The 22,578-nt window shown below is 62.1% G+C and overlaps 1 protein-coding gene across 3 annotated transcripts in view; it reads left to right on the forward strand.

Moving 5' to 3' along the window:
* BMP1 (bone morphogenetic protein 1) overlaps positions 1–22,290 on the forward strand; it is a 24,312-nt gene extending 2,022 nt beyond the window's left edge. Inside the window, exons 2-20 of one of the 3 annotated variants that reach the window (XM_050982870.1) lie at positions 8,030–8,143; positions 8,220–8,366; positions 8,455–8,572; positions 9,189–9,367; positions 9,483–9,588; positions 9,934–10,058; positions 11,811–11,926; positions 12,142–12,244; positions 13,725–13,841; positions 13,916–14,061; positions 16,466–16,661; positions 16,735–16,860; positions 16,963–17,123; positions 17,354–17,534; positions 20,610–20,735; positions 20,812–20,939; positions 21,011–21,224; positions 21,305–21,555; positions 21,779–22,290. In XM_050982870.1, the coding sequence (XP_050838827.1) occupies positions 8,030–8,143; positions 8,220–8,366; positions 8,455–8,572; positions 9,189–9,367; positions 9,483–9,588; positions 9,934–10,058; positions 11,811–11,926; positions 12,142–12,244; positions 13,725–13,841; positions 13,916–14,061; positions 16,466–16,661; positions 16,735–16,860; positions 16,963–17,123; positions 17,354–17,534; positions 20,610–20,735; positions 20,812–20,939; positions 21,011–21,224; positions 21,305–21,555; positions 21,779–21,913 (2,789 nt within the window). In that variant the 3' untranslated portion in view covers positions 21,914–22,290. Of the gene's footprint in view, positions 1–8,029; positions 8,144–8,219; positions 8,367–8,454; positions 8,573–9,188; positions 9,368–9,482; positions 9,611–9,933; positions 10,059–11,810; positions 11,927–12,141; positions 12,245–13,724; positions 13,842–13,915; positions 14,062–16,465; positions 16,662–16,734; positions 16,861–16,962; positions 17,124–17,353; positions 17,535–19,920; positions 20,344–20,609; positions 20,736–20,811; positions 20,940–21,010; positions 21,225–21,304; positions 21,556–21,778 lie in introns of those variants that run through there. The other 2 variants (XM_050982871.1, XM_050982872.1) reach the window with 2 other exon arrangements.
* Positions 22,291–22,578: the final 288 nt, after the last annotated feature.

Here is a 22,578-nt window from a genome sequence, read left to right on the forward strand (position 1 = left end):
TCTGCACCCCGTGGCTTTCTCCCTGTCCCCCAGCCCGCAGCTAAAGTTCCTCCCCCCCGGGGACACCCGGGAGGTGCCACCACGAGCTGGGGTCCCTCCGTGCCGGGACAGGGGGTTCGGAGCTGCTCCCCAGGTTTTGGAAAGGCCGGGAACAAACTGGGTGCTGCGGGGGGCAAATCCATGTCTCCCAGTGCGTGCCGAAGGGGATGGAAGGATTTGGGGAGGGGGGAAACTGAGGCACGGGAGGGCCGTGCGGGGCTGAGCCTGCTGCGAGGGCCGGGGTCTGGCGGGGGATCACGTTTCTCTGTACTGGCATTGTCTGCGCTGCAAGGCGGCTGTTGATATAACTCTGTCTACACGAGGGCTTTTTTCTGGCCAAAAATCCTTCCCTTCCTGCCCTCCCGGGCTGAAACAGCAAGGCTTGCAAAACCGTCCGGGCAGAGCCGGCTGGAGCCTTCCCTCCGCTCCCGCTTCCTCCAGCTGAGCGGCGGGGACGAGGCTTCCCCCGCTTCACGAGTTTCACCGCTGTCCCCTCCTGGCACCCCGAGACCCCCACTCGCCTCCCGGGGCCGGCTGTCGCCCCTTTCCCATTCCCGTCCTGCCTTTATGAGATCCTGATGGGATTCATTTAATTACGGGAGCCGGGGTTGGGGGGCGGGGGGGGGGGGGGGAATCAGGCCCTGCCACGCATCGAGCCAGCCGGGGATTCACCCTCGTTCGGCTCCACAGGACCGAGATGATGAAATTCAGTTTTCCGAGGAGCCAGAACCCCCTGGCATCCCCCTGACCCCCCCATGGCCTCCCCCGATCCCCCCCCCCCCCATCCCATGCGAAGGTTTGGTTCAATTTTGGGGTCTTGAGACCCCCCCGAGCTCCGAGCAGCGCCAGAAACGGCCGAGCACCGAAATTTTGCCACAGCAGCTGCTGCGGGGAGGGAAAACACCGGGAGAGGGATTTGTGTTCCTCATGCCAGAGGTATCCTGAGGCCACCGGCTGCCCGCGGCTCGCCGGCCACCCCGGTGATGCCACCCGTCTGCAGCGGTGCCAGCGGAAGGGGAAGAGCCTCCCGTGCCGCCGCGTCGCTTCCAAGGATGCCAAAACGGGAAACCGCTGGGAGATGCAGCCCTTGGAGCAGCCCCCGGGCAGCCGGGGAGGAAGGAACCGGCCGTGGCCCCGGTTTCCCTTCACCCGGTCAGGTCTCGGTGCCCGGGAGCAGCAGCCGGGTCAGATCCGGGTCGGATCTCCGGTTGGGAAAGGCGGCTGGAAGGGCTGGAAGGGCTCCCAGCGCCCCCAGCTGCGCTGGGCCAGCGGCCCCGGGGCTCGCTGTGCCTCATCCCGGCCAGCCGGGGCTGGCTGAGCTCTTTGGGGACGGGAGCCGGGACCCCTTGGGTACCCCCCGCAGCGGGGGGATGGCATCGAGCCCATCTTGTACCCCGGCTCAGCTCCACATCCACAATTTGGGGTGCTTGGCTAAACTGGGGGGCTGAAAACCCCCTGTTCAACATTGGGGAGAGGGGCATGGGGGTGCAGAGCCCTTGGGGGCTCACACAGCCCCCCAAAGTGGTGTTTGGGGGGAATCTCCTCTCCCAAACTCCCACGGGGAGCTCAGCATCACCTGTGTGACACAACCACGGGACACACGGATGGGGCTGGGGGTCTGAGCCCCCCTTCCCGGCTGTAGGAGCTTCCCAGCCATGCCTGGAGTTCTCCAGCCGCTGGGATTTCACCTAGATTACACTTTCCAGGCGTAGCCAGCCCAGGCTACTGGTTGCAGTCACACTTGTCAAGCTGCCCAAAAATATTTTCCAGCCGTTATATGTCACTTATTCATGCAGGGTAAAAATCCACCCGCGGAGCCCGGGGCCGGCGGGAGGCCTGCGGTTCAGGGCTCGGCAAACCTTGGAAATCTCAGGCCGATCGCGGGATCTGCTTTATCTTTGTGTAATCACCCGTTCGGCGCGGCGGCATCCTCCGGCGGGGGCCCGGGGTGCCACGGCGGGGCCGGGGGCTCGCTCCTCGCTGCCCTCCCTTCCCTGGCTCCTGGGAAACGCCTCGGCTGCTGATTCACGCCGGCGGGTCGTGCCCAGGGGGGAGACGGCGCTTCCTGAGGCTTTATCCGGGGCTGGGAAACACATGGCCGGGAAGGACGGGGCGGCCTCGGGGAGAGCCGGGGAGAACAAAGCAGCCGGGAGGGGATGCGGAGAGAGGAGGGAGAGCGGCTCGCTCTGGGGTTTCCCCGAAATTTCTCCCCGGGAGGGGTGTTTTCCGGGCAACAACGTGTCCTCCTGCTTGCCTGTGGCTGTGCTGAGGATTCTTGGAGGTCTCTGGAGAGAAAAAGGTTCCCACTGCATCCCGCCGAGCCGTGGGAAGAGGAGGTTCCGCTTATCACCTGGCCAGGGGCTGCGGGATGTCACTGCCGGCAAGCTTGGAGTGGCAGACTTGGCATGGCAAACTTGAGTGGCAAACTTGAGTAGTAAACTTGAGTGGCAAACTTGGCATGGCAAACTTGAGTGGCAAACTTGAGGGGCAAAATTGGAGTGGCAAACTTGTGTGGCAAACCTGGCATGGCAAACTTAGTGCGGCAAACTTGAGTGGCAAACTTTAGTAGTAAACTTGAGAGGCAAATATGAGTGGCAAACCTGAGTGGCAAACTTGTGTGGCAAACCTGGCATGGCAAACTTGAGCAGCAAACTTGATTGCCAAACCTGAGTGGCAAACTTGGTGTGGAACACTTGGCATGGCAAACTTGGGTGGCAAACCTGGCATGGCAAACCGCCCTCCAAGCGCGTGGGAAGGCAGGGGGAATGTCCCGAGGGTTGGTCAGGGAGCCGGGAGCAGCCTCGGGAAGGGGTTAAGGTGTGCTGGGAGGGGGGATTGTGAGGACAGGGGGGATGTTTACAGCCAGAGTCCCTGGGAGGACGCCCAGAGGTCTGGGAGCCCTTTGGCAGAGCCAGGGACAGGGACAGGGACAGGAGAGCCTCATGTGTGTGGAGCTGGGTGTCAGGGTCCGTCCCCGTCTCCATTCCCTGCTCCTGCTGCCACCAGGCTCCTCTCCAAAGTGACAACAACCCCCCCGGCATCCCCTTAGCAGTGCAATTTCCAAATATTTTCCTTTGCAGCAGCTCTCCCTTTCACAGGGACTGGTGCTCTTGGCCCGGGATGTGTTTTCCTCGGTGACCTGGCTTTGCAGAGGGGATGTGGGGAGACCTCGCTCCCTGCACGCGGCTCCTTCCATCCCAGGGCTCCGGTGTGCCTCAGCCTTGGCATCCTCCACGCCGAGCCCTGGAGGAGGCTTTTTCCTCCTTTTGCCGTCACGGAAGAGCAGCAGAAGGAAAAGGCTCCCCTGGAGTGCTCCAATCATCCCTCCCACTCCCAGCCTGCCCCCGATGGACGTTTCCTGCCCCTGGAATTCGTTTGCTGCCCGGGATGTTTATTCGAGGCTCCGCCGCGCTGATTTCATGGCCCGGAGCAGTCAAAGGGCTTGGTTGGAGCCTGAATGCCGCTGCCCAGGGCTGGGGAGGGAATTTGGCTGCCGGTGCTCAGGGAAGCGTTGGCGGAGGGAGGATGCGCCTTGCACCGGAGGGAATTCGGGATTGGGATCATCCCTCCGCCCTGGATGTTGTGCTGGAGCCTCTCTGCCTTGCCCAGTGCCGGGTGCTGGCACAGCCCTGGGCATCCCAAAACCACCAGCTGGGATAAGGATGCTCCAGGCAGGAAGCAGGAGGTGGGGGATGGCAGTGACAGATATCTGAGCTCTTGGGGGGTGCCCCGTGGTGCTGAATGGCTCTATCCCCCCGTGCCTCAGTTTCCCCGAGCCTGCACGGGGGCCGTGATCTGGCCTGGCTCCCAGCCTGGCCTCCCAGGCTTGAATTCCTGCTTTGTGCCTGCTGCGCTGCTCGGAAGGTGCTCTGGGAAAGCAAATACTCCTCGGCCCGGCGTTTACAGGCTGGCGGCTCCCTCTGTCCCGCCGCCGGCGAGGGGCACCGGGAGAGGGGCTGTGCCGGTGCCGGGGGGCAGGAGAGGGGCTGCTTCCCCTCCGTCTGTCCCCGCTGTCCCGGGGGTCTGCCCCCCAGCCCCAGAACCCCGGGATGCTCCACATCCTCCCACCTCCACCCCCCGCCCCCACCGCGGGCAGCGCAGACCCCCAGGGCCGGGGGACCCCCCGGAGCAGAGGGGTCCCCTCTGGTCGGGCCGCGGCCCCGGCGTGTTTTGCCGCGCAGCTGGGCCGGCGTGCGGGGGCGAGGGGCGGTGCGAGGAGCATTCCTCACATATTTAAGGGCTCTGAGAGCCACTGGGACGCTGCTCCGGTGGCTCTGCGGCTTTACAGCCCGGCAGCAGCCGGGACGCACCTACTGGGGATCTCGCTTCCATCCCGTTCCCGGCTGGGGCAGAGCCGTGCAATCCCTGCTTCCTTCCACATCCAAAATCCTGCCTGCACAGGGAGGGATGCTCGGGACTCACGCGAGGATTTGGGATGACTGGGATGGAGCTGCTGAGCCCCTGAGGGAATGCTGGGCTGGGCAGGTGCTGCCCACCCTGCACAGCACCCTTCGAGGGCTCCTGGCACCCACAGAGGGATGAGGATCCCTCCTGCTCAGGAACCTTCAAGCTGCACAAGGGGGGACCTGCACAAGGGTGAGGGTCTTTCCCACCTGGTGCTCTTTGGTGGGATCTTGGCAGGGATGTGTGTCCCCCCTGCCCACTGTCTTTTGAGAGCTGGTGAGACTCACAGGAGGATCTTTGGTGGGATCTTGGCAGGGATGTGTGTCCCTCCTGCCCACTGTCTTTTGAGAGCTGGTGAGACTCACAGGAGGATCTTTGGTGGGATCTTGGCAGGGATGTGTGTCCCTCCTGCCCACTGTCCTTCAAGAGCTGGTGAGACTCACAGGAGGATCTTTCCCACCCTCTGGTGGGATCTTGGCAGGGATTAAGGTCCCCCCTGCCCATTGTCCTTCAAGGCCTCCTCCACAGAAGGATCTGGATATTTCCACCAGATCCATCCTCTGGTGGGATCTTCACAGGGATGAAGGTCCCCCCTGCCCAGTGTCCTTCAAGACCTGGTGAGACCCACGGGAGGATCAGGATTTCCCCCACTTTGGTGGGATCTCAGCAGGGATGGGGGTCCCTCCTGCCCTGCACCACTCACAGAGCTTCCTCTGCCCCAGACTGACCTGGAATGTGATCCTGTGCTGTTTATCTGCCAAGGCTTCCCCTCAGCTCTGTTTGCTTTTCCCAGCTCCCAGAACATCTCGTTCATGCCCCGGCCCCTTCCCAGCGCTTGTTTTATCCAATTTCTCCTGCAACAGAGTTCCCAGCCTTGGTGGGGCCCGAGGTCAGGCTCATCCCAAACTCCCAGCCACGCCACAGAGGTCAGGCCCGTGGCTGGCCCTGCACGGCTCACCTTGCCCAGGGGGATGCTGAGCTCCTGCATCCCGGGCAGGGAGGAGAGGGACCCGGCAGGGGGCTCCAGGAGGATCAGGAGGTGCCTGTGGGATCAGGATGGGGTGCTGAGGGGTTTGGCCCGGCTCCGAATGAAAAACCTTGTTTGTCTAAAGCTTCAGCCCCGGGGTTACGTCACCGTTCCGAGAACCCGAAAGAAAACACAGCACAAAAAGTCAAACAACGGAGGAGGGCTGAGCTATCTCCCGCCTGCGGGGGGGGGAAGAGCTTGTGGGAGCAGCTCCCAGAGGGCTGCCTGGGCTCTGGGGGACGGCAGGGAGGGAGCTGGGATGATCCATCCCCCTCTCCCCTCCTTCACTCCCTTCCCTGCCCCACGCCTGGCCTTGGAGCTGGCATCCCGCTGGCACGCACCCGTCACCCCCCCGGCATGTGCACCACCCCGCTGGCACCGCCGGCCCGGACCTTGCCCCCAGGGCCTCTGTGAGTGAGCAGGGAGCAGCCCCTGTGGCACAGCCTGCGGTCTCCCAGGCTGGGAACAGCTCAGGGACACCAGGACAGCTCCAGGGAGGGCTGGGGACCTGTGTCCCCTGGTTTGGGGTCTCTTGGGCACCGTGCCCCGGCGGGGTGAGGGGATGTGCTGCTGGGGGTGTGACCCCTCGGGGGGGGGGGGTTTCCTCCTGTTCCAACCTGGGCTGGGCCCAGCACCGGGCTGGGATCACTCCTGCCAAGAGACCCTCGAGTTTGCAGAGGGTCCCCCTCACTTCCAGGGGGTCCCCTTTGCTTGCAGGGAGTCCCCTCCACCTCTCCCACACAAACAGGGAAGGGACAAGTGGCAGCAGCGTGGCAGTGTCCCCAGGGAATCCCCTCGGGGAGCTTAACGGTGTCTGGGGGCTTTTGGAGACCAGAAACCCCCCCCACATACCCCATGTGTCACCTCAATCCATGGGTGCACAGGGAGCGAGTGGGAGGAGGACGTGACCGGAGCCCAAACCAACCTGGAATTTCTCAATCCGGCACTCTGGGCTTGGCCCCGACGTGTCCGTGCAGGGATCGCTGCCGGGGCATCCCCGGGAACCGCCACGCCGTGCCCTGGGGGGTTCTGGGGGAGCCCAGCTGCCTCAAACCTCCGGGAAAAGCCTCCCCCCATCCCCGGGCTGGCCTGCCCGGCTCTCTCACGTCTCCCAAATCCCTCACATATGGTTTCTATATCACTTGGCTCTGCCGGCGCTTGCTCGGCTGTAAGCGAGCTTACTTTCCCTTGTCTTTCCATGCAGCTCTTGGCAAGGGATGCTCGTCCTGCTCCCCGGCCCTGGTCCTCCCCCGCGCTGCCCGTTCGGACACGTCTCTCCCGGCCCCGGGGAGGGTGTGGGGAGGCCAGGGCCGGCTCCTGCCTCTGCTCTGCCCTCAAATTGCAGCCTGGCCGTGCCAGCCGTAGGTCGCTGCCAGGGGAGGTGCCGGCCCCGGCTTGTTTGCTCTTCCCTCGGCACTGCCACTGGTCTGCTCTCCACCCCGGAGCCTCCCCCGATGGGATTCACCCGCCGGTCAGTGCTGGGGACAGCCCCAAAACGCGGCTGCTTCACCCCAAAGCGCTCCACGCCACTGCTGAGCGAGGTTTGGGCTCGGGGCCGTGGAAAGGGATGGGATCCAGTCTGCTCCTCTGATCCCATGGCTGTTCCTCTCACCCCGTGCCGGCTTTCTGGACCTCTCAGGGTTATCCTAATTGTTCCGCCTTGCCTTCATAATTAGTGGCTCTTTTGGGATCCATTTGCAAACTGCTTGGAGCGCGACCTTGGCTCCGCTCACCCTCATCCCCGGCGCTGCTCCGGCCGCCCCATTCCCCAGGCCAGGGGGTTCCAGGCACCCTCTGCTCTCTCCAGGTACCCCCAAAACCGGTGAGGAACCCCTACCCCACTGCGGCCACCTCTGGAACCGCGGCCTGACCTCAGCCAGCCCCGGCTTTTCCTCCGGAGCCGCCGTGTCTCCGGGGCTCGGGGCCGGCCAAGCACCGGGATCCACGCGTGTCCCGCGGCCCCGAGCCACGGAGGGGCCGCCGAATGGACGACAGAGAGGAGGAGGAAGGGTTACGAGCAGGGTTGTGTCCTCCAGCCCCGTGATGCTGGTGGAGGGGGGTCCCGGCCCCGGCAGACGGCCGGCCCCGCTCCTCCGGGCTCTGGGCACAGCGGGAGCTTCCCGGCCCATATGGCTCCGCTCCGCGCTGGCAGATGACTCAGAGGTCGCTGGTTGGAGCATCCTGGGGCTGTCGGAGCTCGCACCGGGCTAGGGGGCAAGGGCCGGGCAGGAAGGGGGTCCTAAAGCCAGCAAAAGTCGGCGGGGGGGAAAAGGCAGTTTTGCAACACAAATAATAATAGAAACTCTAAAAAGTGATGGATGGGTTTTATGCGATCCAGATGTGAGAGCGGAGCTGGCTCCAGCTGCTGGGGAGTGGGGGGAGCCCGGCCAGTACCACGCTCAGCTGAAGGAGAGAGGAGGAGGAGGAGGAGGAGGAGGAGGGGGAGGAAGGGTTTGCCTTCGTCTTTGGGGCTTGCCAGGTGTGGAGGGGCTGGGCAGAAGCACCCGATGGGATTTGGGATCCACAAAGGAGAGTTCACCCCTCCTCTTCCCCTCCCAGCCGCCTTCCTGGGTGACATCGCCCTGGACGAGGAGGACCTGCAGCTCTTCCAGGTGGACCGCGTGGTGGACCTGGCCCGTCACACCATCACCCGCCTGCCCTCCAACTCCTCAGGTACCGCCGTGCCCGCAGTGCCCCCTGCCCGCCTCCATCCCCGGGGGCCGCCCCCGCTGACCCCCCATCCCCACAGGCAGCAACGCCACCAGCCCCCGGCCGGGCCACCCTCGGCGCCGCCGGGGCCGGCAGCGGGCGCGGAGCCGCCGCGCCGCCACCTCCCGGCCCGAGCGGGTGTGGCCGGACGGGGTCATCCCCTACGTGATCAGCGGCAACTTCAGCGGTGAGTGACAGCCAGCCGAGGGGTGTCCGGCCCCGCTGTGCCTCAGTTTCCCCGCCTGGCTGACCCCCCCCCCGCCGCCCCTCTGCAGGCAGCCAGCGAGCCATCTTCCGGCAGGCCATGCGCCACTGGGAGAAGCACACTTGTGTCACCTTCCTGGAGCGCAACGACGAGGACAGCTACATCGTGTTCACCTACCGGCCCTGTGGGTACGTCCAGGGCTGCTCCAGGACCCGGCCCGGTGGTTTGGGGCTCAGTTTTGGGGGGGGGATCAATCTGTTTGGGGTCCAGGAGGTGCCGGAGCTCGGCGCTCGCCGCCGGGGGATGAGGTCGGTGGCGCGGCACCAGCCCGGGCTTGCAGCGGGGCTGGCGCCAAAGGAAACAGGGGTTTGGACGAGCTCAGCATCTTCACACGTCAGGGCACGGCCGTGGCCAAGCAGATGGTGGTTAGGAGGAGGATTTCCCCTGGAATGGGAGCCCCTGCGTGGGCGCAAACCCTGAGCCCGGGTCCAGAGCGCAGGGCTGGAGCAGCTCGGCTGCAGGGCAGGGGCAAGGATGGCTCCAGGGAGCTGGGTGGGCACCCCTGGCAGCAGGACCACGGGACCTGGGGCTGGTGCAGCTGTGCCGTGCTGGGCCATGCCATGCCAGCAGCTGAGCTCTCCCAGTTTCCAGGCAGAGCTGAGGCTTGAGTTGCTCATGTGGGCAGGATGCCTGAGGTTCTGTATCAGGGATGATTCTCACATGCCCAGCATTTTTTGGGACCTGATACTCCTGGCTGGGGAACACCAGCAGAGAGCCAGGAGCCACCTGGTTGCTCCCCTGCAGGTGCTGCTCCTACGTGGGCCGCCGGGGAGGGGGACCCCAGGCCATCTCCATCGGCAAAAACTGCGACAAGTTCGGCATCGTGGTGCACGAGCTGGGCCACGTCATCGGCTTCTGGCACGAGCACACGCGCCCCGACAGGGATGACCACGTCTCCATCATCCGGGAGAACATCCAGCCAGGTGGGGATGAGCTTCCCTCCTCCTCCTCCTCCTCCTCCTCCTCCTTCTCCTCCTCTTCATCCCTGCTGCCGAAGCTGGGGTCCCCCTGGCAGTGCCCCCATCCTCTGCTCCTCAGGGCAGGAATACAACTTCCTCAAGATGGAGCCTGAGGAGGTGGAGTCGCTGGGGGAGACCTATGACTTCGACAGCATCATGCACTACGCCAGGAACACCTTCTCCAGGTACAGCCTGGGGTGTCCCCTGGTGTCACCTCCATCCTGGGGACAATGGCACAGTGTCCCCAACCCCTGAGGATGGTTACCAGCTGTGGACAGAGTTAATTCCCTCCAAGAAAGGTTTCCATTGGCATTCTGGGCAGGATGAAACCCCTCAGGTCCCTTCCCAGAGCAGGGAATTGCTGTCCCCGCAGTCACCTCCGTTGGGGACACGTCCCCGCTGACTCACCGGCCAGCAGGCTTTAATTAGCCAGGCTGCTTTAATTAGCCCAGCTGTTTTTAGCATCCTTCCCCGGCGGTGAGGCTGCAGGGCTGGCAAATCCCACCCGGCTCATCCCTTTCCTGCCCCAGGGGCATCTTCCTGGACACCATCCTGCCCAAATACGACGTGAACGGCGTCCGTCCCGCCATCGGCCAGAGGACACGGCTCAGCAAAGGGGACATTGCCCAGGCCCGCAAGCTCTACCGCTGCCCAGGTGAGTGCCACCCCCCCGAGGGCACAGAGAGCCCAGGGGAGCACCCCCAGGTTGTATTTCCCAGGAAACACTCGGCTTCACCCCAAATCTTGGCAAAAGCAGCGTTGTGCTGCGGGGATTCCCTGTTTCCAGTGGTTTTTGGGTCCTCACTGCTGCGGGATTCCCTAAGGAGCACTCAAGGTGCCTCCTCTATCCGCTCTGGGGGGCTGTGAGCAGAATCTGCCTGTGTGAGGGTGTCCTCAGCTCCCCTCTCTTCCCACTCCTGCAAGGAAAGAGCATCCCCCCAGAGCGTTGCCCCAAGAAATCCTCTCCAGAGCATCTTCTTTGAGCAGCCCTCAAAGGAGCATCCTCCAAAAGCATCCCCAAAAATAATCTCCCAAAGAAATCCCCCAAAGAGCATCAGCCAAGAAAATCTCCCAAGAGCATCCCCCAAAGAGCAATGCCTGCCAGAGCGTCCCCCAAAGAGCATCTGCCAAAAAGCATCCCCCAAAGAAATCCCCTAAAGAGCATCCCCCCCAAAAAATCTCCAGAAAAATCCTTCAAAGAGCATCTCCCCCCAACGCCTCCTGCAAAAACATCCCCCCAAAAAAATCCTACAAAGAGCATCTCCCCCCAGAGCCTCCTGCAAGAGCATCCCCCAAAAAAATCCTACAAAGAGCATCTCCCCAGAGAATTCCTCCAAAAGAATCCTTCAAGGGAAGAAGGATGCTTCCAAGAGCATCCCCCTGAAAAATCCTCCCAAGACCATTCCCCCAAGAGCAGAACATCTCCTGTGGGGAGAGCATTCTCTGACCCCACAGGCACCTTTGGGGAGCGAAGCCTCCTCCAGGAGCCTCCTCCATCCCACCCCTGCACCCAGAGGGGTTTGGGGACATGCTGATCCCATCAGAGCCCACAAATCCCCCCGGGGCTGGAGCAGATCATCACCAGAGCTCTGTTGTCACCTCGTAGGGCTCTGGGACTGTGACCATGAGCGGTGGCATTGTCCCAGGCGCGGGGAGGGGGTGGCTGGCACGAGTCCCCCGACAGCAGGCACGTGCTCCGGGGCTGTGCTGGCAACATCTGCAAGGAGTTTGGCTCCTGCACGCTCCCGCTTAATTCCAGCAACTAATTAGCAGCCTGGAAGAGGGAAGCCTTTGTGAGGGGCCCCACGGCCCTGCCGCCTTCAGGGGAGCAGGAAAAGTGATTAGTTTGGAGCGAGGAAAAGCAAAAAAAAAAGGAGGAGCCCTCCCGAAAAAGCCTCTGTGCGGATCACAAGCGTCCCCTTCTTTTGTTTCCACTGAAAAAGCGAGGAGGGAAAAAAGGCAGCGAGCCCAGGTTTCAAGCGGCCTTTTTGCACCGTTTCACCTTTCATCCGAGCGGGAGGGTGGGGAGGGGGGCGGCCGCCCTGGCCCCCCGGGAGCTCGGTGTGCCGCCTCATGTGGCTTCCAGATGGCAGCGCTGGGCCGGCTCCAGCCGCGGCCGCGGAAACCTGCCCGGAGCGCGGGCGGCCAGCCGGGCCCCGCGGCGTGGCACGGCACGGGGGGGTCGGCAGCGCTCCTGGCCCCGGCCGCGGTCCTGGAGGGGTGCCACGGAGCCGGGAGCCGCTCCAGGGAGAGTTGCTGATGGCGGTGATGCGGTTTTTATTTGATCCTCAGGGCTGGGAATTTGGGTGGGAAAAGGGCGCTGGGGGTGGGGGTGAAGGCAGTGATGCCCTTCGTGCTGCTGGGGGGTTCCCTGAGGGGTCTGAGCCCCGATTTTGTCCCTCTGCAGCCTGTGGGGAGACACTCCAGGACAGCCAGGGCAACTTCTCCTCCCCGGAATTCCCCAATGGATACTCTGCCCACATGCACTGCGTCTGGAGGATCTCGGTCACGCCCGGAGAGAAGGTACTGACTGCTGGGGTGACGGCTCCCGCGCTCTCCCAGCCCTCCTCTCCCTCCTCCCAGCCTTGTTTTGGGGTGTCCCAAGCCCCAGCATCCCCTTGTGGGGTGGGGTGCTTGGGGCAGAGCGGGTCTGGGTTCCACCAGGCTCCCCTGGCTCCCGGCAGATGGGGTGTGGGGGGAGCTCACCCCACGCTCCTCCTGCTCCTTCCCACCCTTAGATCATCCTGAATTTCACCACCCTGGACCTTTACCGAAGCCGGCTGTGCTGGTACGACTACGTGGAGGTGAGAGACGGGTTCTGGAGAAAGGCCACGCTGCGAGGTAACAACCCGGGGCCTCCTGCCCACTCCTCCTGCCCGCCGGCACCACCCCGGGGCCGGCAGCGGGGCCAGGGGATTCCCTCTGCCCCTCTCCCTGCCTGCCTGCTACTCCAAACTCCTGGGAGGGGGGAGTTACCCCCCAGAGGGGTTATTGAGGTGAACGGAGCTGCCAGTGTAGCCCACGCCAGTGAGAGCAGTCTGGATGATCCAGCTGGCTGGCACATCTGTCCCCAGGGAGTGCCGGTGTCCCATCCCACCCCGAGGAGCTGGGTGATCCCCAGGGGGATTCCAGGGCCCTGGTCCCATCCCTGTGATGTTCCCCAGGGAGATTCCGGTCCCTGTGGTGCTCCCCAGGGAGATTCCAGCATCCCTGGTCCCATCTCTGTGATGTTCCCCAGGGAGATTCTACGATCCCGGTCCTGTCCCTGGGATGTTCCCCAGGGAGATTCCAGTCCCTGTGATGTTCCCTGGGGAGATTCCAGGGTCCTGGTCCCAACACTGTGATGTTCCCCAAGGAGATTCCAGGGTCCTGGTCCCATCCCTGGGATGTCCCCCAGGGGAATTCTAGGATGCTGGTCCCATCTCTTTGATGCTCCTCAGGGAGATTCCAGCATCATGGTCCCATTCCTGTGATGTTCCCCAGTGTCCTGGTCCCACCCCGAGGAGCTGGATGTTCCCCAGGAGATGCCAGGATCCTGGTCCCATCCCTGTGATGTTCCCCAGGGAGATTCCAGGATCCCAGTCCCATCCCTGTGATGTTCCCCAGGGAGATTCCAGGATCTCAGTCCCATCCCATGAACTGGATGTTCCCCAAATCCCAGGATTCCCAAGTCCCCTGGAATCAGCAGCTGAAGTGAAACAGCCAGAAAAGCTGGAGGGGACTGGGGGGAGGAGTGGAGGGAGAAGCAACCTTTGGCTTTAGGCTGGAAAGGGGCACGGTAGGACCAGGAGGAAGTGGAGGTGAGGAGAGAGGGAGGTAGAGAGGTGGAGAAGAAGAGGAGGATGAGGAGTCATGGTGAGGTAGAAAGGTGCAGCTGAAGGTGAGATGAGTGAAGGAGAGGGAGGAAGAGAGATGGCAGTGAGGAAGAAGGTGCAGCATGGAAAATGAGGAGAAAGGAGGATAGAGGAGTGGAGGAGGAGAGATGGCAGTGAGGAAGAGGAGGTGGCAGTGAGGAAGAGGTGGTGGCGGTGAGGAAGGGGAGATGGTAATGAGGAAAAGGAGATGGGAGTGAGGAAGAGGATGGTAGCAGTGAGGAAGAGGAGGTGGCGGTGAGGAAGAGGTGGTGGCGGTGAGGAAGAGGTGGTAGCAGTGAGGAAGAGGAGGTGGCGGTGAGGAAGAGGAGGTAGCAGTGAGGAAGAGGAGGTAGCAGTGAGGAAGAGGAGGTGGCGGTGAGGAAGAGGAGGTGGCGGTGAGGAAGAGGAGGTGGCGGTGAGGAAGAGGAGGGTTCCAGCACGGCAGCCCAGCACGCCTTCCTCCCCAGGCAGGTTCTGCGGGAACAAGCTGCCCGAGCCCATCATCTCCACCGACAGCCGCCTCTGGGTGGAGTTCCGGAGCTCCAGCAACTGGGTGGGCAAAGGTTTCTTCGCCGTCTACGAAGGTAGGGGGGAGCAGCGGGGCCCAGGGGGCGGCGGGGGGCCCGGGGGGGCTCAGGCTGCTGCTCCTCCCTTCCAGCCATCTGCGGGGGGGACGTGAAGAAGGACAACGGCCACATCCAGTCCCCCAACTACCCCGATGACTACCGGCCCAGCAAGGTGTGCGTCTGGAAAATCACCGTCTCCGAGGGCTACCACGTGGGATTGACCTTCCAGTCCTTCGAGGTGGGTCAGCGTCCCCCTGTCCCCCTGGAAGGTCTCCTCCAGCCAGGTCTCACAAGCTCTTGGAGGTCTATTTCACACTCAAGATAGCTCAGCTACCTCAGAAGGTAGAAAATCAGCAGGGTGGCTTCTGTGGGAGTGTTGGAAATAAAGAGGTTTTAATAAAAGGCAAAATAACAAAACTCTTCACAGGGAAAAACCCAGCCAGGTGCAAGAGGTCCTTGCTCCTGTAAAACACCTCACAAAAGTGATCAGTTTCTTTGCTCTCTTCTTTTTCTAGTAAATTGCTCAGGTGGGACTTTTTGGCTCCTGTCCAATTGGCCATTCTTAAGTTTGAGGTGATTCCCCCAAGCCTATGAGGGGTCTTTTCTAATTGAGGAGAGAAACTTCTGGGCTCTTGAGAGTTTTGTCACTCCATCAACAGGGGGCAGATCCCTATATCCCTGAGGCTGGGGAGGGGTCGTCTCCTCATCCCAGTGCTCCCTCAGGGTGGGCTTGGGGCTGCTGCATCCATCAGCAACGCCTCTGTGCCTCAGTTTCCACTCAGGACAGGGGTGGGAAGGGTTTGGGGTAGCTGGGACAAAACCACCCCTGTTCTGTGGCAGCAGCTGTGACCACGGAGAGAAACACAACTTTCCCAGGGATCGTTCTGGAAAAGGCTGTGAGGGGATCAGAGAGAAGAATGAGGAACAATTCTGATCTTAACTGGCTGCACCTGCCATTGTGAGCATGTGGAATGTGCTGGGGAGATTTGTTTCCCAAAGGGGGATTTCTTAATTAACCAATAGTGATGATGTTTTAATTAAAGGACCAATCAAGTCAACCTGTAGTGAGCAAGGATAGAAAAGAACAATGAGTTTCTTAATAAGGATGATTGATCAGCCCTCTGTGAGTGCATGGAGTCTGTATCAACTGTTACCCTGCTGGGGACTGTCTTACTGTGACACCTGTCTTACTGTGACACCTTACTGTGACATCTTACTGTGACATCTTACTGTGACACCTTACTGGCCATCTTACTGTGACATCTTACTGTGACATCTTACTGTGACATCTTACTGTGACACCTTACTGACCATCTTACTGTGACTTCTTTCTTACTGTGACATCTTACTGGCCACCTTGCTGTGACATCTTACTGTGACACCTTACTGTGACATCGTACTGTCCATCTTACTGTGACATCTGTCTTACTGTGACACCTTACTGTGGTGTCTTTCTTACTGTGACATCTTACTGTGATGTCTTACTGTGACGTCTTTCTTATTGTGACACCTTCCTGGCCACCTTACTGTGACATCTTACTGTGACATCTTACTGGTCATCTTACTGTGACACCTTGCTATGACATCTTACTGTGACACCTTATTGACCATCTTACTATGACATCTTATTGTGACACCTTGCTGTGACACCTTGCTGTGACATCTTTCTTACTGTGACATCTTTCTTACTGTGACAACTTACTGTGACATCTTACTGTCCATCTTACTGTGACATCTTACTGGCCACCTTACTGCGACATCTTATTGTGACACCTTACTGCGACATCCATCTTACTGTCCATCTTACTGTGACACCTTGATGTGACACTTTGCTGTGACATCTTACTGTGGTATCTTTCTTACTGTGACTTCTTACTGCGACATCTTACTGTGACACCTTACTGTGACATCATACTGGCCATCTTACTGTGACATCTTTCTTACTGTGACACCTTACTGTGACGTCTTTCTTATTGTGACATCTTCCTGGCCATCTTATTGTGACATCTTCCTGGTCATCTTACTGTGGCACCTTGCTGTGATATTTTACTGTGACCTCTTACTGTGACACCTTACTGACCATCTTACTGTGACTTCTTTCTTACTGTGACATCGTACTGGCTACCTTGCTGTGACATCTTACTGTGACATCTGTCTTACTGTGACACCTTACTGTGGCGTCTTTCTTACTGTGACATCTTACTGTGATGTCTTTCTTATTGTGACACCTTCCTGGTCACCTTATTGTGACATTTTACTGTGACACCTTACTGTGACACCTTACTGACCATCTTACTGTGACATCTTATTGTGACACCTTGCTGTGACATCTTCCTGGCCATATTACTGTGACATCTGACTGTGACATCTTTCTTACTGTGACATCTTACTGTGATGTCTTTCTTATTGTGACACCTTCCTGGTCACCTTACTGTGACATTTTACTGTGACACCTTACTGTGACACCTTACTGACCATCTTACTGTGACATCTTATTGTGACACCTTGCTGTGACACCTTGCTGTGACATCTTCCTGGCCATATTACTGTGACATCTTTTTTACTGTGACATCTTACTGGCCACCTTACTGTGTCACCTTTCTCACTGTGCCATCTGCCTGTGGCACTGTCCTGCCCCCCAGATCGAGCGTCACGACAGCTGTGCCTACGACTACCTGGAGATCCGCGATGGGAGCAGCGACTCCAGCAGCCTCATCGGCCGCTACTGCGGCTACGACAAACCCGACGACATCAAGAGCACCTCCAACAAGCTCTGGATGAAATTCGTCTCCGACGGCTCCATCAACAAGGCCGGCTTCGCCGTCAACTTCTTCAAAGGTTTGGGGGGTGCTCCGGGGGGTGCTGGGGGTGCTGCAGCCCCCCGGCCGCTCACCCGCCGTGCCCTGCCCAGAGATGGACGAGTGCTCCCGCCCCAACAACGGCGGCTGTGAGCAGCGCTGCGTCAACACCCTGGGCAGCTACAAGTGTGCCTGTGACCCTGGCTACGAGCTGGCGTCCGACAAGCGCCGCTGCGAGGGTGAGTGTCCCCTGAGACCCCCTCCCCAAACCGCCCCCCGTGCCCCTTGCCATGCCCCCAGCCCCGTGGAGGTGACGGGCGCTGGGTGGTGCCGCCCTGCAGCCGCCTGCGGAGGTTTCCTCACCAAGCTCAACGGCTCCATCACCAGCCCGGGGTGGCCCAAGGAGTATCCCCCCAACAAGAACTGCATCTGGCAGCTGGTGGCCCCCACCCAGTACCGCATCTCCCTCCAGTTCGACTTCTTCGAGACCGAGGGCAACGATGTGAGTGGGGGGAGCAGCCCCTCTCTGCCCTGTGCCACCCCTTGCCCACGCTGGGGGTGCAGCCCCAAATCCCTCCAGCCACAGGCAGCCATGCTGGCAGCACATTTTGGGAGGTTTTCTCCTCTTTTGGGGGACAGTTGGCTCCTACTTCAGAGCTGGGCTGCTCTCAGGGGCTGCTGGTGGCCCCCAGGGTGGCACCAAGGTGTCCCCAGCCCCGTGTCACCCCCCAGGTGTGCAAGTATGACTTTGTGGAGGTGCGCAGCGGGCTCACAGCTGACTCCAAGCTGCACGGGAAGTTCTGCGGCGCCGAGAAGCCCGAGGTCATCACCTCCCAGTACAACAACATGAGGATCGAGTTCAAGTCCGACAACACTGTCTCCAAAAAGGGCTTCAAAGCCCATTTCTTCTCAGGTAGAGCTGCCTGGCCCCAGCATGGGCACCCCCTGCCCTCCCTCACCCAGCCAGTCCCCCCCAAACCGCCGCTAACGCTTCCCTCACCCACGCCAGGGGTGCAGCCCCGGTCCCAAAACCCTCCAGCCACAGGCAGCCTGGCTGGCAGCACATTTTGGGAGGTTTTCTCCTCTTCTGGGGGACAATTGGCTCCTGCTTCAGAGCTGGGGGTGCTCTCAGGGACTCCCCAAACAGCCAGGGGATGCTGGGGTCCAGCTGGGGACAGGGATGTGCTCGGCCCCGGGTGCTGCACCCCTCGGGTGACATTACCGGGGTGGGGGGACGGTGACACCCCGCTCTGCTGCTGCTGCTGCTGCTGCTCCCCGCTCTGCTGCACGGCACCGGCTCCCTCCGCTCCCCGGGCAGGGCGCTCCGCATCCCGGCGTCAGCATCCGGCCCCGGCTGAGCTCCCCGGAGACATCCCTCCTCCCAAAAACCAGCACCTGCCTCTCCCTGTCTGCCCCACGGGCCGCTCTCCTCTCCCGGGCCACCCCTCCAGGAGGCGGTGTCACCTTCGGATGGGTTTTGTGGGCAGGGATGGGGACACCAAGCGCTGGATGCAGCCGGGGCTGAACCCTGCGCTGGGGGCTGCCACGGGACCCTCGCGCACCAGACGGTCCCCTGGGTGTGGCACGGTGCCCTGGACACCATCCCAGCTGTGAGACACTGCGGCAGCCACCGTGAGCCTCCCGCTGGCCGTTTTTGAGGGGCAGCGCCGCTGCCCGGCTGCGGGAGCGGCTCCCTCGGAGCCCCCGGGAGTTTCCTGGAGCGGCAGAGCCCCGCGGGCCGGGCATGGAGTGTCTTTGCTTTATCTGTTTAATTAAAACCAAGGCGAGTAGGGCGGCCCAGGGGGCCCAGCCGTCGGGAGCCGGCACCCTCCACAAAGCGATTCCTCGGGGATTCCTCGGGGAAGCCCGGCGGCCGAGCGGGACCACGGGGCAGCCGGGTGAGTCTCGCCCCGGAGCACTTCGGGCTCCTTCCCTGTCCCCTTTTCCCTCTTCTTCCTCACCCCACGGGAAGTGCGGTGAGAATAGACCACCAAACCCTCTCCTCCACCTTCCCCCGCTCAGGTCTCAGGCATTCCCGGCAGCAGGACCACCCTGGAGGACTCGGCCACAGCGGGGTCCCTCCTCTGGTCCCTCCGGGGTCGCTCCCCGGGCAAAACCTCTCCCGTGCGGCCCCTTTTTGGCCGCGGAGGGTTCCCGTGCTCCGGACGAGCCCGGTCCCTCGGTGCCGCGGGCAGCCTGGCCGTCTGGGCGCCCGTTTTTCCCCGCTGAAGACGTGACCCCTTCCTCCTCCTCCTCCTCCTTCTCCTCCTCCTCCTCTTCCTCCTCCTCGCGGCCCGGGGCTCCGTCGGCTCGGGCGTAAGGACGCGCATTCCTCCCGGGAATCCGCCACGGTGTCGGCATCCAGGTACGTCCCCCCGGCCCTCGGCCGAGCCCCGCCCGGCGCTGGGGGGTCCGCGGCGGGGGGAGAGGCGCTGCCGGGGGCTGCGGGGCGGTGAGCAGCCCGGAGCCATCGGATGCCCGCGGGGGAGAACGGTGAGCGCACGGCGATGCCGGGTGGCGGCGAGCAAGCTGGTTGGAATAAAGGATTGCTAAAGACACCGAGCCGGTGGGCTTCTTTCCGCTGCCAACTCTCTCCTGCTCTTGTCTCGCCCGCCCAGGCTCCCTCCGTCCCGCCAGCTCCCCCCGCGGTGCTGGAGCTGCTCTGAGCCCAGAAGCCCCTTCCCAACCCCAAATGGGCCTTTCCGCCTCGCTTCCTCCTCCCTCAGGCCGAGGAGACGTCAGGTTACAGCCTCCGCTTGAGAGGCGGCCGCAGGGCCGGGGGGGCCGGGGCAGGACCCCCTCGCCGCTGGCTCCGGGAGGGATCCCGGCTCCTCTGCGGCACCGCTGTGAGCTCGGAGCGGGACGCTGGGGGCTCTGGTGCCTGCTTGCCGCTGGCTTCCCTCCCCAAAACACCGCCCCGCGGGCAGGGGGAGCGAGGGGGAGCGATGGGACCTGGAGGGGTCTTTGGGGGGGTCGGGGAGGGGCTGGAGAGCCCCGACACCGGCGGTAGGGAGCTCGGGCGGTGGTGGGAGGTAATCCGGCCAGCTCGGGGTGATCCCAAACCCCTCCAGTGCCATTGCTAGCTCAGACAGCCCTAGGAACCCACCCAAAGCCCGACCTCATCCTCCTCCTCCTCTTCCTCCCCTCAGAGCCGCTCGCCCCGGCCGCAGAGGGGCTCCCGGGGGTCTCCTCGCTGCTGCTTCCCCCCCGGCTGCCGCTCCGCATGCCTCCGCCGCCCCCGCCCCCGCCGCCCCCCGCCCCCCCATCGCTCCCCCCCTTCTCTCCCTCTCTTTTTGCAGAGAAGAAGCCGCAGCTGCAGCCCCCGAAATCTCGCCCGCCCGGCCTGAAGTTCCGCATGCAGAAGCGGCCGCGGGGCCCCTCCTGAGCCGCTCCGTCCTCTCCGTCTTTCTCAGGAACACCGCGGCCCCGGAGCCGTGCGGGAGCACGGTGGGACCGAGCCGAGCCGAGCCGTGCTGCCGGCCCTGGCAGCCTTTTGCTTGACAGAACTGGTTGTTGACCTTATTTTTATTTTTTTTTTAACTTTTTTAAAACTTTTTTTTTTTTTTTTGGTTCTAAGCACCCCACCCCCTTGTTTTTGTCATTGACCAGCTGACCTTGTTTGTTTTATTTTTTTTTCCCCTCCCCCCCAATTTTTACCGTGTCTGTGACATTTCCTATCGATGAGTAAAGAGGGACTCCCGCGTCCTGGTCTTTCTTGTGCATCCTTGGTTGTCACTGTGTGTTTTTCTGCCTCCCCCCGTCCGTCCTGGCAGCAGGTAATGGTGGCACCCATGGGTGAGCCCACGGGAGAGGAGGAGCCGTCCGTGCCCGGGGGCTGGAGCTGGAAGCGGGATGCTGGAGCTGCTTGCTGCTGCCCGGGGGCGCTTGCTTGGCTGGAGGGCAGCGGGGCTGAGGGGGCCTGGGGGGATGGAATTGCACCATTCCAGGCTTTCCCAGCCTGCTCAGGGATCCCTCTGCTCTCTCCCAGACAAGGATGAGTGCTCCAAGAACAATGGGGGCTGCCAGCACGAGTGCCTCAACTCCTTCGGCAGCTACGAGTGCCAGTGCCGCAGTGGCTTCGTGCTGCACGACAACAAGCACGACTGCAAGGAAGGTGGGTCCAGCCCACCCCTCATTCCCTTGGGAACCCCCCAGCCACGCCTCCGTGACCCTCCTCGCTGTCCCCGCAGCTGGGTGTGACCACAAGGTGACATCTGTCTCGGGGACCATCACCAGCCCCAACTGGCCCGATAAATACCCCAGTAAGAAGGAGTGCACCTGGGCCATCAGCACCACGCCGGGGCACCGCATCAAGCTGGTAGGGGTTGGTGGGTGGGGGGCACTGGGGTCCCCTCTGCGGAGCCCCGACCTCACCCAGAACCTCCACAGAGCTTCTCGGAGCTGGACGTGGAGGCGCAGCAGGAATGTACCTACGACCACCTGGAGATCTTTGATGGGAAGGACGCCAAGGCCCCGGCACTCGGCCGATTCTGCGGGGCCAAGGAGCCCGAGCCCATCATCTCCTCGGGCAACAAGATGTTCCTCAAGTTTGTGTCTGATAACTCCATCCAGAAGAAGGGATTCGAGGCCACCCACAGCACAGGTACCTGGGTGGGGCCGGGAAATGGGGTTATGGGGCGGGGGCACAGCCTGAGCGCCCCTAAACCCCGGCTTCTCCCGCAGTGTGCGGGGGCCAAGTGCGCGCTGAGGTGAAGACCAAGGACTTGTATTCCCACGCACAATTTGGGGACAACAACTACCCGGGGGGCTCGGACTGCGAGTGGGTGATCATGGCCGAGGAGGGCTTCGGCGTGGAGCTCATCTTCCAGACCTTCGAGATCGAGGAGGAGGCCGACTGCGGATACGACTACATGGAGCTCTTCGACGGCTACGACGGGACGGCCCCGCGCCTCGGCCGCTTCTGCGGCTCCGGGGTGAGCCTGGCACGGAGGGGATGTGGGTTGGGGGGGGGTGGGTAGGTGAGGAGGGTTCAAGGTGATGGATGAGGCAGAGCCAGAGCACTGTGGAGAAATCCCCACGGGAATTTGGTCTGGTGTGATGATTCCCACCCTCCGCAGCGCAAATATTCCCAGCCACAGCGGGCGCTCACCCCGGGGGTGCTCGTGGATCTGAGCCCCCCCTCCCTCACCCCCGCAGCCCCCCGAGGAGGTTTACTCGGCAGGAGACTCGGTGATGATCCGCTTCCACTCGGACGACACCATCAACAAGAAGGGTTTCCACCTTCGCTACACCAGCACCAAGTTCCAGGACACGCTGCACACGAGGAAATGAGGGCCAGGGGTCCCGGCCCCGCCGCGGGCAGGGGAGGAGGAGGAGGAGGAGAAAGAGGAGGAGAAAGAGGGCAGGGAGGACGGCGGGGAGCGCTGCCCCGCACAGACTGCACGGAGGAGGAGCACACAGCCAACCTCAGCACTCAAGACACGCTCGCACGGGGCCCGGGGGCTCGGGCACCCATGGCACGGGGGGCACAGGGGGGGTCCCCGCTGGCAGCCGCCCACCCCGGTGCTGGGGGGGCCGAGCAGGACCCGCTGCCCTCCCCTGCCCCGGCCAAAGCTCTGAATGTACAAACCAGTAACCGGGAAGAGCCCAACACACACAAGGTGCTGTCTCTCTCTTGTACCCATGAAATAAATACCCTTGTACTTGGAGCGGGGGCAGCCCCGGCCTCTTTGCTTCCAGCCCAGCGGAACAGCACCCAAAATGGGGCTGGACTGGGGGAGAAATCAGCCAGGACCCTGCACAGACCCTAATCCTAAGAGAGGAGCCCCATCCCTGGGGTTCTGATGGAGCAGAGCCAGGAATTCCGGCAAAGGAACAGCCAGACCTTCTCCTGGCAACAGCGGGTCCTGAGGAGGGCGGTGGGCTCGGAGCCCTCTGCCCCCCAGGACTCTGCAGGTGGGTTCCCTCCCCCCCACACCTTTATTTTGAGGTGTCTC

Source organism: Serinus canaria, chromosome 22, assembly GCF_022539315.1.
Source record: "Serinus canaria isolate serCan28SL12 chromosome 22, serCan2020, whole genome shotgun sequence".
NCBI classification, from domain to species: domain Eukaryota; kingdom Metazoa; phylum Chordata; class Aves; order Passeriformes; family Fringillidae; genus Serinus; species Serinus canaria.